The 15,226-nt window shown below is 41.3% G+C and overlaps 1 protein-coding gene across 7 annotated transcripts in view; it reads left to right on the top strand.

Moving 5' to 3' along the window:
* Positions 1-15,226, top strand: part of LOC126564130 (probable G-protein coupled receptor 158) — a 65,286-nt gene that overhangs the window by 40,513 nt on the left and 9,547 nt on the right. For all 7 annotated transcript variants that reach the window (XM_050221072.1, XM_050221070.1, XM_050221069.1 and 4 more), the window contains exons 3-7: positions 523-762; positions 846-1,020; positions 1,104-1,172; positions 8,986-9,414; positions 9,578-9,772. In XM_050221072.1, the coding sequence (XP_050077029.1) occupies positions 523-762; positions 846-1,020; positions 1,104-1,172; positions 8,986-9,414; positions 9,578-9,772 (1,108 nt within the window). The remainder of the gene's footprint in view (positions 1-522; positions 763-845; positions 1,021-1,103; positions 1,173-8,985; positions 9,415-9,577; positions 9,773-15,226) is intronic.

The raw sequence follows: 15,226 nt of genomic DNA, 5'->3' as shown, positions 1-15,226 counted from the left end.
CATAGGTAACAAAATGTTAATTATGAAACTGTCCGAAACATCTCGTTCCTATGAAAATCAAAACGTACTACTTGTTATCTATTACACGACCACAGCTATCTGGTAGACGTTTGCTTTTTTCATTAACTTCTTTTCACTGTTTTTGTGACATCTTACAGATTATTTTTTTGCTTGTCAGAACATTTTTTTTTTTTTGCGAAAAATCACAACAGCTCTCAAAGCTCAGCATCACGATAAACGGTTATCTGATTTGACTCAAAGCAAAACCCACCACTAATGGCTGCATTTTTGTGGTTAACGTCTTCCTTTATTATTTTATTTATCTTTTTCTTGAATCTCTTTTTGCGTTTCCTGGCCCGTAATATTGCTACCCATTATCAAGTGACTGTTTGTAGATGGAATTTATGTTCCTTTTGTGTACTTTGTACATTCGTTTAAATACATTCCCTTTGGACTACATATTCAAACTTCAAATTTTTCTACAACAAACTGCTGCGTCATCTCTTCATTCCCGCTTGGCAGAATCGTTGCTTCAGCGTTTATCGCGGCGGACGTGGATCAATGCAATGATGCGTTGGAATCGATTTTCGGCCGGCGTCATGTATGCGATCGTGAGTCCACCTTTTGCCTGCTGTCGGAGCTGGACGCCTCGAAACCCCGGGGCAAGTATACCTGCGTCTGTCGACCCGGCTACTACATTCCCAACGAATCGATACAGGGTTTCTCCTCGGAGAAGAATGATGGCAACATTACAAACTTTAGGTAAGACAATCCGACCGAACCGATTGCCGAACGGAGAAATTAAACCGATCGAGGGTTTTGTTTTCGCCATTTTACTATTGCAGCTGCATTCCTTGCCCGAGTGCATGTGAGTGTGATTCGGCCGGCAGCTGCAGCAGTCCGGACGAGGATTTCAGCACCGAGACACTCATGAAGGCTACGATCGGTGCTATCTTAGGAGCTTGTATGCTTTGTTGTTTAGTGTTAGCGTTAATTGTGTTCCGTCAGCGGAAGTGCAAGGTACGTAAGGTTTTGGATCAATAATGGTAATTTCTATATCTATAGTTCTTTATACACGTCATGTCATTTTTCCTATTTTATAGACCATTGCCACCGGGATGTGGACCATTTTAGAAACAATTTTATTCGGCATTTTACTTCTATATTTAGCGGTAAGTATAATTCGCTGTTAGTGTTGCCCATGCTTCATGCAGTAAACATACAAAAGGAACAAATATGCAACATTTTAATGAAATGATTAGGGAAAACTTAAATAAGTGGAAATCACACGTATTTAAATTTTGGTTGTTGTAACAACCAAAAAATACAAAATCATATTTAATTAACTAGCTGGATCGTTTTGTGACATCAAAATTAATTAGCAAATTAACAATTTAACCGGAAACTAAACGATATACACCGTCTGTGCACAAAACTACGAAGGCAAAAAGGGAAAACAGTGTGCTTAATAATTCATTCGGCGTGTTGACCGGGCGGCAACAAATTGTAGGAAAATAATTTTATGAAAATGAAACTGTCATCAATATTACTCACCCATGACCCGTCGTACCCGTTTCTGTGTGTAGGACGAAAAGAATTAATTTAAAAAATATATATTCCCACAATATGCCCGCCCTTTCTGAATGCTGGCGCAACCTTTCGGGCGCAAGATTTAACAAGAATGGAAAGGATTAAGTAGGCCACGATAAAGTGAACCATCATCAAAAATTTAGTCACCATCGGCCATCCACTTCAGTGACTTGGATCGTAAGGAAACTGTCGGAGGGTAGCTATGGGAACGGGGAAAACATGGTTTTCTATATATTTTTTACTTATTTCCCAACCGGAAACCTAACCGAACCGAACGCGTTACGCCCCATTGCTTGGGTTTATAAATAGAGAAGGCCCCACTGATAGCCACTGATGGAACGGAAAAAGTTTTAACCGACCGAAAACAAACGTGACATTGCATCGAATTTTGCCCCATTTTTTCGACTTCTATTATTCTCTTCAACAGTTTTTTTGTGGGCATGGTAGCAGAAGTAAATCGATTTCCTAAAAAAACTAAGTGAAACAATACAAGAACGACCTGCATCACACTCGCTCTATCATGGTCACGTGACTAGGGTAACGTAAGAGCTTCGGCACCCGTTATTGTTCGACAACAATTTTAATCAAAAGTTTCTACTCATCATTAAAGTTGTAAAATATGCTCCAGTCCAGCAAACGGCCAGGTGATGTTCCGCTCCGGACGGTTTTTGTCTTCGCAACTCTTGTTGCTGTTTTCTGTGCAATTTAATAAGCGTGCATTGAGGGTTGTGCAGGTTAGGTAATAACATTATGTCATGTTATAGAACTACAGCGATACAACATGACATTCGAAAAAAGCATATACGTTCTTTGTCAGAACATTAGTGTCTCCTTCAACAGCAGTTACTTAACCATTATTAGCTGCTTACACAGTACCATCCAAAGCTTGAAGCGTTATGTTTAAATTACTAATGATGCATATTTAAAATAGAGGATGTTTTTGTTCTCCTATGGTAATGGCGACAAAGACACCGGTCTTCATGCGACAGTAACCGGCTTCAAATCCCTTCCAGACCGTTCTCGTAGTAAGGACTGATTAACTAGCATTAACTTGTATTAAGTACGAAGCCAAGAAGACGAAGTTCAAAATTCATGTTATCGTATAGTATACCAATGGAGGAAACATTAAATTAGCAGTCCAAGACGAATACATTGTGAAATATTTATTATTATTATCATTATTGTTTATTTATCGTCCGCCGTTTACGGCTTAACGAAGCAGGAGGATTACAGTTTTACAAGACTTATAAATTAAAACATATGTCATGTACAGATAATTAGTTTGTAGTAGGACGGATGCGTAACAGATTTTTAAACGTGGAAAGAGGCATATTAAAGTCAAACATGTGCGAATGCGTGTTGAATCGGCGTATCATAGATTTTAGGGGAGCATTATCTCCATACTCCGTGCGCGAGCGCGTAGCAAGTAACATTAGGTGATATCTGGCGAATAGTTTGGGGACATTAAATCTAAGTTCTCCTAATAAATAAGGAACGTCGATAGTTCCTAAAAGAAGTCCTACTATGAATGTGGCTTGATGGAAATATCGCCGATGTTCCAGAGACTCGAGGCCTAACAGTTGACAACGCTCAGTGTATGATTGGGAGGGAGGAACTATTGGCCCATCCTAACTTACGAATCGCGAAAAGTTTGAACTTTCTTTGGACAGCCTCAAATCCGTTTATCCATTCGGTAGTGTATGGACAGCACACAGGTGAGCAGTATTCCAGGAGCGATCTAACCAGCGAGCAATACAGAGCTTTGAAACACCGGGAGTCGTCAAATTCACGAGTCAGTTTGAATATTAATCCTAGAGTTTTATTGGCGCGGTTGATAACGTTGTCGTAATGAAGTACGAGGGACAATATTTGGTCAAGTAAAACATCTAGGTCGCGCATTTGTGCAGTTCTTGAAACGCATACGCCGTTCATATAACAATCATAATTAACCATTGATTTCGCACGCGTAAATGACAAAACGAAACCCTTTTCGGTACAGAGAGACAAACAGTTGAGGACGCACCAGTTGTTGAACACCGAGACAGCTTGCTGTAGCGTATAGCAAATAGCAGTTGTCAGGTAGAAGAGAGCATACGTCGTTTATGTATAAAATAAGCAACAATGGTCCCAGATTGCTGCCCTGAGGAACTCCTGAGGTGCTTATGAAATCGGTGTATATGCAATCTACTTGAAAATCCTGGTCCATGCGGTTCACACACTCAGTGACAAATCGTACTAAATTTGTAGAGGTAGAACGTTTAGGCATGAAACCGTGCTGTTTCTTCTTCAAGTAGCCTAGAGACGCTTTAAGGATACATTCATTGACGGTTATTTCTATTACTTTGACACTCGCGCACATTGATGTGATGCCTCTGTAGCTGGTAGCAAGCGGCCTATCTTCCTTTCTATACAAAGGAATTATCCATGACGTCTTCCAAACGACCGGGATCTCACCTTTGTCCATCGATAAATTGAATATCCTGACGAGAAGGGGACATAAAGAAGCCGAGCACTGCTTTAGCACAACTGAAGGTATGCCGTCGGGACCAGGGTTATACGATGATTTTAATTTGTTCAGTGCCGTCATTACAGTGTTTGAATCTATGGTGATTTGTTGCAGGTCAATACAGTTCACTGGAGCATTGCTAAACGCGCGAGAAACGACCTTAGGATAGGATCGGGGACATATGAGAAGAAAACGTCAGAGAGTCTCCTTACGAAGGTTTCGCATATTTCATGGCCGGTGTGTGCTATAGGGTCTTTGTAGTGCAGCGAGGAATGTTCCGCGTTGTTTCTTTGCCGTGGCTTTACGAAGACCAGAAGCCTGTGGGTCGTCTTCTAAGGCTTCTCTAGACGCGCGAAATGTAGCGGTCGTAAAGTAACCTGTTGTATGCCCGATAACAGCGTAGTGCAAGACGCGCTGCTTGACGGCTGCGGACGCAGGGGGGACGTTGTTTCACAGCATTTCGCCTTCATCTTTTTAGCTCTTTTAAAGTACTGTTTGACCACGCTGGATTGTGCGGATGTCCAAACCGCGGTACAGTGTCGTGTAGAATTTGCAGAAGTTTTGCGTTGAAGGTATCAACAGCCACAACGATTGTGATGTCTCTGTTTTCAAGAAATTCCCAATCAGTGTAAGAAATAGCCTGATTTATGCTGTCGAAATTTGCTCGCCTGAAATTCAAACGTTGAGTTGGGCCAGGGAGTGTACGTGTGCTCGATGGATAAGCAGAATGAACGGAAATTCGAATCGGTGGGTGATGAGCGTCAGCAAGTAGGAGATGTTCATCAGATGGTAGCTTGGTAGTTATACAGTTGCCTGGTAGGTGTTGTATATAAACAGTGTTTTAATCATTACTTGTAAAAGTATCAGCTTGGCTTGTACGCAATAAATCCAGAAGTATCACTTCATGCAATTCGATGAAAAGGGCTAAAGAGGGCTAAAGAGGGCTAAAGAGGGCTAAAGAGGGCTAAAGAGTAATATAGGCCCTCAAGTTGCACGCACCAAACTCACATGCAAGCTCCACAGTCGTTTGTGAACATGGCTGAGTAGGACATATTGAAAATATTAAAACTATTGGTTTATAAAATCTAAAAAAATCTTACTTTAACTAGGTTTAATAAAGTTTTAGTAATTCAATCAACTTTCTACTCAAATCATGTTTAAATATAAATTTTTTCCGCATATAGAGCCATTTAAATTTAAAAAAATATGTCTCACTATAGAATTATTTCAATTGCAGTATGAACTGTTTCATTTAAATGATGAAATTAGTAAGTGAAATGTTTTTATAAATTAGTCTTGTTCTTAAGCTAGCTTTTGCGACACTTAACAATAATTTCAAATAACTTTCCTCATTTTAATAATGATTTATTTAAATAATATTTTTACGTCCTACGCATAATGGTCACAATCTACCGTGATTTTTCACACACGCTTGCATGAAATGAATCCCGTACAACTTGAGGGCCTTTGTTACTCTTTAGCCCTCTTTAGCCCATTCATTGATTAATTCTCTTCTTGGTACTACATCCTTGATTTCATTTTGTCACATCAATGTGGTTTTATTGGTTTTAGTAGAATTTTCGACAGAAATCATATCAATACATCTAAATACAAATATTGAAAATCAGTAACACACAAATTTTGCAATGATAATTGAAGTTTTCCAACACAATCCGTGTGAGCATGCAGTTATGAAATTCCAATTAATCGGCGCCCCGTGTTTTGTCTAATTGATGACGACGCAACAACCAGTCAATTACATTAAAACAACTTCAAAGCCCTAGCAACAGATGCAAACGTTGCATACCATTGCAAAATATACACACACACAACGAGACAACTACAAGCAACATGTACAACCACACATCGGTTCTGTCGCGGTGCACTGCATTGAGCAGTACGCACCGCAAATAAGCACCCTTAATTGAATGGTACAATTTATTGATCGTACACTAATATTGACGGTTTCAATTGGTACCATTCACACATAACCAGCCAGTCGTAACTAACATTCTCCAGCTTTTCTTTGCTACACATGAAAATGGTCCACCGGTTTTGAGATGCAAAAGAAGGAAAAGGGTAATAAAGGTGTGATGGTGAAATTAATTTATGACACGATGATTAACATATCGATTCGATAAACCGCAGCTAATCAACGAGCTTGCAAGTGTTGACGAATGACATGCCCCTTGATTAAGGGTCTAAAGATACGGGAATTACCGCACAAGTCTCCTTTCCAACTCATGGCGGTGTGGCATTTCTACGCGAGATTAATTAATGTTTCATCGTGAAACTAGACATCAATTTATGTGATTATCGTTCATCGATAGTTGTCGGTAGGGTATTTTTGTCTGTCTGTTCTATGTTGTTCTGAAAACCGATCTAATCTCACATCTACAAGCTGTGTGGAAACAGTTACCATCACTTAACAATTTGCAATCTGTGCGGTCCGGTAGCCGAGGTGATAGTGGCGCCAGTTTTTACACGCAAGTCCGGGAATCAAATCCCAACCAGAAGACCCGTTAGAGGAGACAGGTAAACGTCGTGGTTGAGCCAAATAGCAGATACAATTGTAAGAATAAGGTTTATCTACACACAATTGCTCCTAACAAATTATACTAAGAACTTCAATGTGTCGAAATGATAACAGATTTAAATGTTTTATTTTACCGAGAAAACGTAGACCAGTATGCATCAACGATCGTTTCCGATTGCTGGTAGTGGATGATATCAGCTGCCTGGCTTGAAAAGAAATCAAACTGCCGGAACCGCCACTTTGAATTGTGTGCACACATTTCATCTACTCTTTCCACGGAATTTTATTAATTTTTCCTTTTGTCGTATAATCGACTAATACCAATGAGCTACGTTCATCGTTACATTGACTATCGAAATACATCCATCTCCAATGAAATCCATCCGCAAATTGGGGCTTTTTCCGTTTTCACCGCTCACCATTGCTCCAAACGCCCTACCAATTCCCTACCAAAGTGTGCCATGACTTGGCGCTTTCGTGCGTCTGTCACTGCCAGCTATCATACAATGCCCATCTACACGGTTCTGACCATTGAAAAGGAAAAGCTGACCATGGTAAATGCCACAACGCCAGCTATCGGTAGCGGCGGTGGTTCTATCCACATTTTTAAGAACTCATCTTTTTTATTTTTGTCTGAGTGGAGAGATTTTCTATAAAGAGTGAAACACAAAACGAGGGTTACAGGAGGAGCTACACACACACACATACAAATACAGCAGGCCTTTACAATCAGTACATGGCAAATGGGAAGCGAAAGGCAAACATTCCAAGGCCAAAAATAGAAGAAATGGCTACGAAAACATCATTTGAACGATATGTCAATAAATTTTAGTCGACTATCGCATGCTCATCGTGCATTTACTTTTATCTGACAAGCGGCACACGTATAAAAGCGAAATGTTGATTTTGCACACTTTTTCCTCATTTTTCCTAGCTCAGAGTGATTGCCGTTGCGAAATAATAAAAAAAAAAATACTGAGAAAACCCAGAGTGGAAAATAAGCTTTCTGGAAAAGAAGTGCAATTTTTGTGTTGTTACTTTCTTTCCAAATAAATCTATTATTGATTCCGAAGTAATTGTATGTTTTTGCTTTGCATTCAACCCATGGCAGTGAATGTAACAGATTTTGGTCAATCAATATGATTTACAGAACGTCTTCCCTGATTGGTTTCTCGTGAAAAACCAACACGAACCTCTCCAGCTTGTTGTTTTATAGGATAAATTGTTATTAAAATTTGGGCGCCCCGGTGGTAAGGCGACAACGGTGCCTTTCTTCAAGCAGCAGGACTGGGGTTCAAATCACATCAGGACTGAAAGTGAGGTCTTGACTATCCAACTACTTGGTATCAGTAATTCTATATTAACCCATTACTTATAGTAGGTACTTATAGTAGTTGATAAACATACTTTGTTCATCCCACAATTCATCTACTGAACTCTACATGAATTGCAATTCTAAACTTGATCAGTTACTTGCTGTTCATTGCTCTACAATACAGCACAATCCGCTGACACTAAGCAGATACGATTTCAGTGGCCAAATGCATGATTGATTTTTCCTTCAAAGCCCTAATAATGCCGCAAAAATTGCATTGATTCATCACCTGGGAGATAGAAACGCAAAAATAGAGTTATTACATTGGACAGAAACCGCATTAAGCTCACTACGGAAAGGCGATAATGATGGCACTCGATGGTAAACATACCGATACTGTGACAGCGATGTTCAAGTTGGCACGGCTGTGCAGAATCGCCCGCTAACAAGAAATTTTCCAGCGAAACGAGAAAAAAAAATGCACAAATCATCCTTCCCCATGGGTCCAACCAGTCAGACAGACAGACGGAACTAGTTGGGAATTTCTTTTCATTTTTTTAACTCATCATTTCAACCTTCACACTAACTACATTTCACTTTATTGCTTCCCATCCGAAATGATTTATGGTACGATACGGAGCCACGAGCCTAGTCGGGGAAAGGCGTATTTTTCCTGCTGGGCCAAGTTGACATAGTTGTACATTTCCATTTGCCATTACTGCAACCAGCAAGCTTTCGAGTATCTTGTGAGTAGACCTGTCGTTAAAGTACTAGACTGTCAGTCTTCCTGCTGAGACCGTTCGGAAGATAGATGGCGCCAGATGTTGTACAGGCCGAGCTTTAGAATCATTTCTTTATTCATGACAGAAAACTCCAAACTCGTATAAAAGTCATGCAAACACATATGTTATCGTCAAGAAGGTAGAGCTGTCATATAGTAAAATCGGCCAATTATATCAATATCCTTTAATCCATATCAGTACACTTAGTATATAATATATTTTATCTGACATTATTGATTTCTTCCTCGCTATACAGGTTGCTCTTCACTTCCTGCAGGCATCAACAGTGCGGTGCCTGCTGGAACCATGGTGCCGTGAGCTGGGCTTCATCATTTGCTACGGTGCGATCGTGCTCAAGCTGTACCGTCACCTGGTGGAGTTCCGCACCAGAAAAGCTCATCGATGGGTTGTGAGAGATCTCGATCTGTTGCGCTATTTGTGTGCCATGATCGTCGCGGTGCTATGCTACCTGGCCGCCTTTACCGCGACCAGCCTAGACTTTCTGCAATACAGTGAGCTAGTGTGGCAAATGGACCAACCGCAATCGCTCGATGCTGAGCAGGTTGCGTCCAACATGTGCCGCCCCCTTCGCTGGGATTACGTGACCGAGGCCGGCGAGTTATTGATACTAGGCTTCGGACTACAGTTGGCCATCGCAAGCCGGAATGCCAACACGCAATTTCGGGTAAGTAGTTCAATCTTGTGGAAGTAAAATTACTGCCACGATTGAATAATTCCTTAAAGTCCCAACAATTATTTTGCTATTTTTTTATTTATTTAGTACGTCGTTAGTAGCAATAATCACTGATCTTTTCGTCTTTCTCAACTGTCTCACCTCTCCCTGACAGGAACGACAGTTTTTAGTAGCATCCATATTGATCGAGTTTCTCGTCTCGTCCACCTTCTACATACTGCGCTTTTGGTATTTGGAGGAATTCAATCCGTCTACACTGTTCTTAGCCCTGTTCGTGCGCTCGCAACTGACCAACACCGTGACGTTGGGCTTGATTTTTCTACCAAAGCTCTGGTACCAGCACAAGCAGGTAAATGTCAGCCGGTCAACAACTTGCCCTTGAACCAGTTTCGCACAATGGTTGCATTTTCCGTCCCACTCTTCCTTGCCTCTCCAATTCAATCCCCTCCTAATTCCGCATTCCAATTCGAAGGAAATTTTCAAAAAACTAGCATCGAAACAAAGACACAGTGGATTTTTTCTTGTACTTCACTTACATAAAATCTTGGCAGATTTTATTTCTTCAAAACGTGTAACGTAAATTTTTCGCATTGGAACAAGTGTTAGAGTTTCCAATCCTTCAGTAGAATTCGTCAATAAACGTTAAAACTTTAACAGAATCCTCCAAACAAAATGTAACAACTCCATCTGTGGAGTTGCACTCCTTGGCTCAGTATACAAGTTCCTCCCAATCATGGCGATTGTGTTCGATTGCTCCAATTCAACATGTCCTGCAAACCTCCATTTATCACACCCTTCTATGCTACCTCACTTATGCTATCCAGATTAACACCGCATTATCAAATAGACAAGGGAACAAATCTGCGCTAGCACGCTCCATGTATTTTGTCCGTTAGCAATATGTTATTCAATATTTTTGTCCCACCATTGTGTGCCACCTTACCGTGCATTTTAAGTGTCGCCAGATCGTGCCTAAACGTGCGATGTGTATGCGCCTGTAGCATTGTTACTGTACATATGTCCCACACGCTCAGCATTCCTGGCAAACTTTAAACATTCTTAATTACCAACCAACACAACACTAACTACCACAATTGGTTTTATAATTTTGGTACTCATCGTTGATGTTTTAGTTAGCTTAATGTGTTTTACTTATTGTAACTGGGGCGATCGTTAGAACTCGCTTATTAACTTATTTTCTATGAATTTCCTTCCTTTATTTGATTTTTATCTAAATCATTTTTCGGTTCCCAAACTCATTTCATCTGAGTTTTATTTATTTCAAACAAAATACTATATACTCATAGCACTGCCTTACATTTGTTTATGATATACTCGACGTTCTTCACACTTCAGCAAGGTTAGCTAATTATTTTGATATTAGCCCAGCCCCAAACCCGTTGGCATAGTGAAATGGGCTTTCTCGTCGTTGTCTTGCCTCGGGCTCGGCAAAGCGTTGTGTCATCGAAATTTACTTTCATTCTGAAGGGAATAATAATAATCGCTACACCGAAACCCCGAAGGCAGAATGTTTTTTAGGCTTTAGCAAAGATAAGATACCCGGCGTTAATTCTTCCGTACCTTCTTTACTGTAGCGTACTTTTTCACCTCCTCCAGTGAGTCTTATTTGGCTCCCTCTGTGTGTGTATGTTCTTTTTTTTTTGTTCTTCTTTTTCACTACCCGGACGATGATTTAGCCATTTTTACTCTCTTTCGCCGGCAGTTTTCATAAACTTCGTGCCCATAAAGAGCCTACTTTACCACCGTCTTACCACTGATTTTCTTACAAAATGTGGCATTTTCTAAGCAGACAAAAACCTTCCGTATTTTAAAACGAGCCTATTTAGTTTCTTATGCTCCACACACACCCCCCCTGTGTACTGGTTTCTGGAGCATCGCCGAGGATGCGGGGGATTAAGCTAGCAGACTGCTTTCTTATCTCGTCATCATCACACGCTTCCTTTTGCTATCTGTCAACCATTTTCCAGAACTCTGAATGAGGAAGCGCAGGAAGGACACTCGGGCGGTTTGAATGAAAAACAAATTGAACCACTTATTTACAAAATCTCCCCGTACTTTACACCCCATGTCGTGGTACAGCTACCGGCCGCTCTTTTTAGCAAAAGAAACATGGCGCCACCGACAGGCGGCATCACACCGGACGGTTGTTTACTGAAACGATGTCAAAGGCAGGATGTTGTTTTTGATTCATCGTTATCAAGATAGCGTGGGTCGGTGGAGAATAAACTCACACCCATGATACTGTATCGGGCTCCTGGCACACCGAAGCTGAACCGCTTTGCCTTAGATTGAATCTTAAAGCAGCTTCACCGTGTCTCATTACACTTGAACGATAGCGTCACAGGCCAAACGTGAACAATCGTAAAGCTTTTGTGTGTGTGTGTGTGTGTGTGTGTGTGTGTGTGTGTGTGTGTGTGTGTGTGTGTGTGTGTGTGTGTGTGTGTGTGTGTGCGGTTGCTTTTTTCTCCTCCTGACGCTACTTTTTGTTTGCCAATTACTAAACATACTCCAGCCAAGTACCGCCGTCGATCCGAGCAGCATTAATGTTGACAAACGCTTCTGCCAATGTGCTTCCCGTGCGTGCAGCAGCTTTTCGCGTAGTCGGCGCAATTGAGTGAAATTGATTGCGTGTTTATTCGACTGAAACAATCTAAACGCAGCTCGTGGCGGCCTGCGTTCTAATGGGCGGATGACACACTGCATCGAATAAATGTAAACACATACGCTTGTCTTTTGGAATGTATCAAGTTCAAGCGTATTAGAACAGATTCAGGTTAAAGGTGTTTGGTTTTAATTACTATGATTAAACACCTTAACGTTCGCAGTGATTTTACGTATGAAATGGTCCACTAAATAGCTGTCCAAAGCGAACGCTCTGTTTGGGTACAATGTTAGGCTACAGTTGAATGCACTATTTTGGTCGACAGTTTAATACCTCACTTTAACGTAACCAGTGCTTCATTGGGAGGTTTAACATGCCCCCTCCCCCTCCCCTCTCCCTTCCTAGTGGCAATTATTTAGTTTCAAAAGTAGTCTATGTTTTGTGCTCTTAATAGCTTTACTTGTGTCCAGTGGACTTGTGTAGAAGAGTGTCGTAAGAAGAGCCTCTTGTAAGTAACAGGTTGGCTGATAGGTCCCCGGTCTAACAAAGAAAAACACATTTTTTTGTCAAAATTCGTTTATATTATTCAACATAGTTCCCTTCAAGAGCGATACAACGATTATAACGACCTTCCAATTTTTTGATACCATTTTGGTAGTACTCCTTCGGTTTTGCCTCAAAATAGGCCTCAGTTTCGGCGACCACCTCTTCATTGCAGCCAAATTTTTTCCCTGCGAGCATCCTTTTGAGGTCTGAGAACAAGAAAAAGTCGCTGGGGCCAGATCTGGAGAATACGGTAGGTGGGGAAGCAATTCGAAGCCCAATTCATGAATTTTTGCCATCGTTCTCAATGACTTGTGGCACGGTGCGTTTTTTTCTTCTTCGTTCTTTTTTCGTTCGTCAAGCAACCAAAAGTTGCTTGACAGAAGACGCTCTGTCTCACAAACTAATTGACATACAGACGTCAAATTTTGACACGAATCATTTGAAGGTTGGTGCTATATAAAAATAATATGCATTTAATACTAGCGGCGCCATCTATGTGTCAGACCGGGGACTTATCAGCCAACCTGATAGCCTCGAGTAAGGCGTCAGCATACAATATCCTCGACGACCCCTAAATCTTTCTCCTCACGATTGTATATTCTAATACCTCACAGGATCTCCGAATATCTCCGAAAGACTTCGGAAACGCACCGCAACGATGAGCACACTTGAACCAAAGCAAAATTATTATCAGAGAATGAGAATATTAACAAAAAATGAGTGAAAAATAGGTTATTAAAATCACTACTTCACCGTTTCTTTGGCTCAACTACCTTGATAGGTCTTGGCCAGCCGTGGCCGGCTTTCCTCTACTTATTAACAGCTGTATAGTGTCAGTCGAATAGGAATTATGAAGCCATTTTAGGCGAGGCTACAATACTAACTAAGCGCGAACGGTAGGAGCGCTCTTAAGTTAAAAAAATCAACTGTGCCAAATTCCCACATTCCCACCACATCGGGCCACACCAGATCTTGCTGGTTGTACTATGAATGTAGACCGGTTTTTTATGCATTATTAAACATGACGGCACGTCGCCGTACTGTCGATTGTGAACGAACAAGTGAACGAACATAAAACTACACAAACCGAGTGACGCAGCATCGGCATAGAACGTGGGCATAAATATTCACGGCTCAGGCAAGAAGAATGTGTACAGATAAGTGGTGAACGCACGTTTCAAGTCATTTAGGCTTACATAAGCACCCACAAAAAAAAACACAAATGTTGAATTACTCCCGAAAAAGCTGGCACGGAACCGGTAATTGTACATCCTGGGGAAACTTCTCCATTAAAAAAAAACTTTTCTCGGCGGACAAAGTTGGGACTGCATGTAGAACTTTTATAGCCCCGGCAGTCATATACGCCTCTGAGACGCAGACATTGTCCAAAGCTTACTTAACCTTCCTCGCCGTGAGAAGGATTTTCTCTATGCAAGTGTAGAAGGTCAACCGAGGTGGAGAACACTGCTAAGACAAGCTCAACGAACTGTACGCAGATCTTACCATCGCTCCAGTGAGTTGTGCATATCATGAGACCAGAAGTCTCATCCCGTTAAAGTCTATTTCGGCCGTCCACATGCCGAGGTTGATATGGAATGACGAAGTTGATGCGTCTGCCAGAAAACTCAGCAGGCCTGATAAGTAAATAGTAAGGAAAGAACGTTTACATATTAGTAGTAGAGTCCTGCGAAAGCGAAGGCAATAGCAAGCTCAAACGGTAATCAAACTAAGTGCTTGCGTGAGGGTCCCTAGCTGAAGCGGACCAAGAGCTAAGACTTGATTGTGCGTGCACTGACGGGTTTTACGGTACGCGGTGTGCCCCGTATGGACAGATCGGCCACCCCCATCTAACATCCTTCAATATGTTCAATACCACCGAAAGCAAATTTTCCAAATTCTACTCCGCTTGGAGCATCTGAGGCTCTGACAATATGGCAAAATACGCCATTGCGGGAAGGTGGTTCGGACCAGACTTGATGGGTGGGTACCCAGCATATCTTTCGTCTCAGGTAAAGGTAAACCCCCCAAACGCTCAAAGTGCTATTCATTAAAAAAAAAAGAAAAACAAATCTGCAATTCTGCAACGTTCACAGCCTTATTAGAGTGTCCAACTAACTTTCTCTCATTGTTTAAACTTTTGCAGATTGATATTGATCCGTCGCCGTGTTTCCAGCTCGTAACAACAATTTGAAAACTTTATAGAAAGCTTATCCGGTTCGTTTTTTTTGTTGAAGTTCTACTGAAATTGTATCAGCAAATCCATCCCTAATTTGTGCTGCAAACTTGTAAAGGCACAGGTAAATAAAAAGCAAAGCAAGCAAGCAACAATACCATTCCAAAGCTGTAGATTCGCCACGTAGAGCTTGTCCGAAGTAAGACTACCGTAACCAATACAAAAACCCCATCTCAACCGGAAACGGAAGTTTTGCTTTTGTCACTCCAAAAAATAACACTACTTTGACTTCCCGAAAGTTACATTGCTTCGCTGCAGGAACAGGGCAAGGCACAAGACCAAGTGACAGCACGCTCCGGATCTTTACCAGTCTCCAAATTGCGAAATTACATTCTACTAGCCAAGCTCTCCAATCTGTGAGTGTTACTGTCTTACGCTTCAGTGAGCACCACCATCGGAAG

Source organism: Anopheles maculipalpis, chromosome 3RL, assembly GCF_943734695.1.
Source record: "Anopheles maculipalpis chromosome 3RL, idAnoMacuDA_375_x, whole genome shotgun sequence".
Taxonomy (NCBI): domain Eukaryota; kingdom Metazoa; phylum Arthropoda; class Insecta; order Diptera; family Culicidae; genus Anopheles; species Anopheles maculipalpis.
Note: the sequence above shows the minus strand (reverse complement) of the source record. Positions and strands in the feature narration are given on the sequence as shown.